This window comes from Sinocyclocheilus rhinocerous, unplaced genomic scaffold (assembly GCF_001515625.1).
Source record: "Sinocyclocheilus rhinocerous isolate Xijiao unplaced genomic scaffold, SAMN03320098_v1.1 scaffold140, whole genome shotgun sequence".
In the NCBI taxonomy this organism is placed as follows: Eukaryota; Metazoa; Chordata; class Actinopteri; order Cypriniformes; family Cyprinidae; genus Sinocyclocheilus; species Sinocyclocheilus rhinocerous.
Window position 1 is genome coordinate 758,844 of NW_015642053.1, and position 2,501 is coordinate 761,344.

At 30.2% G+C, this 2,501-nt stretch overlaps 1 protein-coding gene across 3 annotated transcripts in view; it reads left to right on the plus strand.

Moving 5' to 3' along the window:
* The window catches only part of LOC107755453 (G-protein coupled receptor family C group 5 member C-like), an 11,187-nt gene that overhangs the window by 8,221 nt on the left and 465 nt on the right, over positions 1-2,501 (plus strand). Inside the window, exons 3-5 of one of the 3 annotated variants that reach the window (XM_016572234.1) lie at positions 820-920; positions 1,148-1,270; positions 1,869-1,912. In XM_016572234.1, coding sequence (XP_016427720.1) covers positions 820-920; positions 1,148-1,270; positions 1,869-1,874 — 230 coding nt within the window. In that variant the 3' untranslated portion in view covers positions 1,875-1,912. The remainder of the gene's footprint in view (positions 1-819; positions 921-1,147; positions 1,271-1,868; positions 1,913-2,501) is intronic. The other 2 variants (XM_016572233.1, XM_016572235.1) reach the window with 2 other exon arrangements.

The window sequence follows — 2,501 nt, forward strand, 5'->3', positions numbered from 1 at the left end:
CGGTATATATATTAGCACACAATACCGTTCAAAGTTTTAGGGTCAGTATGTTTTTGTTTTGTTTTTGTTTTTGAAAGAGGTGTCTTGTTCTAAACAAAGCTGCATTTATTTGATCAAAAATACACTAAAAACATTAATGTTGTGAAATATTAGTAAAATGTTCAGCAGCCATTACTTCAAGAAACATTTGTAATTTATGATAATGGTCAGAAAACTGTTGTGCTACTTAATTTTTTTGTGGAAACCACAATGCATTTTTACATATACTTTACATTTTACATTTTTAAAACACATATTTTTACACAACAGGATTATTTGATGAGCAGAAACAACAATGGCATTTATGACCCCAGACTATTATACAGTCACTATTATTACATGTGAATATTTGCAATTAGTATATGATTTAATCTTCGCTTTTCAAGTAATATTTTCAAGGAATGTAATTAAATTTGTATTTTTTCTTACATTTATATTTATTTCTATATCTTTTTTTCTTATTTTAGTAATTTTGTTGTTTTATTTTTATTTCAAGTAACAAAAAATGTATATATATAAAAATGTTATATATAGTTTTAGTTAACTGTATTTATTTAAATATCTAAGTTTGATTTCAACATAACAGTCATAACAAATCTGAAATGCATTTTTAACTACTATTATTCAGGGGGAAATAGGTTATTTATTCACATTTATCGCATATAGCAGCTTTGTCATTTGTATTGTCTCATGTGTCTATGTGGATGTCATGTTTGTCACACACAAAGGTGTTCTCAAGTCCAAACAGCTAACCTTTTTGTTTTAACATTGTTTTCTCAGGTAATAAGCCTGTGTCCCCATACAGCGGCTATAACGGCCAACCCCGAAGTTGTGTTTACCAACCGACAGAACTAGCCATCATCACCAAAGGAGTGGTCAATGTGAGTGCACATATTTTCCTACTGATTTGAATATGCATACAACCACCAAGTCTTGTGGTCACTGTTCACAAACAAAAATACACAAGAAAAAAAATACAACAAATTTTCCAAAGTCCACAAAAGAGCCTTATGTACATTTCTGTGTTATAGAGTGTTTTTGTGCATTTGTGTTTTTGTGCATTTGTGTGTTCACCTGCCATGTCTATTTGGACTGTTTTCGGCTGTAGCAACGGATGGAATCATATGACAATATAATTCCACGAGCATCCATGGGCACTTCTCCCAGAGCCCAGAGAGGCCACACCAGCCCCTCCGCACAGCTTGATGATATGAGACAAATATATACAAATGTATGTGGAGAGCATTATTGCTGCTGTGTTTCCTTGCTTTGGGTCTCTCCAGACTATCGCCCTTTCTCTTTTAGCTTCCTTCCTTCCTTTTCAACATGCATGCATACTGACCTACTTTCTAATGATCTTATTGATTGGAAAGTTTTCTTCAGTTTTGTAAGGGTGCTGTATGAATAAAAAAATTTTTTTAATTGTTCATTATGTTTACCATTAATTTGGTGTATTTGATGTATAAAGAGATGTTTTTGTTGCCTGTAAATGCCATTCGTTTAATCGACAGATACTGTAAATGTGCATATTACTGATTGTTAGATGAAACAGTGAAAATTAAGCCCATAATCACCCACACAAAACATCATCTTTAACAGAATCTGTCCTTAAACTTTTCTTCTCGAATTTCTGGGTCTTCTGGTACCTTTCTCTCTCTCTCTCTCTCGATTACACATGTCCATGGGGAATTCTTTCTTTCAAGATCTGCTTTCATTCCTAAAATGCACTTGATGACACTTTAACCTTCTGTCTGGAACGGTGGAATTTAAAGGCCATTTTTTTGTCTGTGTTTGTTTGTTAATTTTTTTATTTTCATTTTTTTTGTAAGGTATGAGGGGGTGGAAGAAGGATTCAGATCTAATAAACTAAACTGTATGTCTTCTGGCTTTTCATTTCAAAAATCATTCAATTTCAGTTTTTTTACTCACCTCTGTGACAGAAGGCATCTGTTTGTATTCTTATTGCTACTTATTTCCTCTTTCTGTCAGAGTCACTGCTACAAAGTCACATTTACATTAATACATGTATTAATTATTTATTTGTTATATTTTATAGCAAAATATATGCTCAATATTATTATGTGATTATTTGCAATTAGTTTGACTTAATCTGCACATTGTAAGTAATGTTTTCAAGGTATTTACAGCTTTAATTATATTTATATTTATTTGTATTTTTTTCTTAAATTCATATTTATTTTTTTATTTAAACAGTATTATTTTAGTGTCATTGAAATCCTTTGTTTTAGTTTATATTTTCCATTTAAAGTTTTAGTAATTTTGCTGGTTTTGTTTTTTAATGTCTGTGAAGTTTTATTACTTTTTATTTCTGTTTTAGTTTTTAATACATCAAGTTCAACCAAAAAAATGAGAATAGCTAAAACTGTTTTAAGTTTCATACGTTTTTGTAGGTTGCTGTATTTTTTTTTTTTTTTTTTAGTTTTTTATTGTTACAATATTTT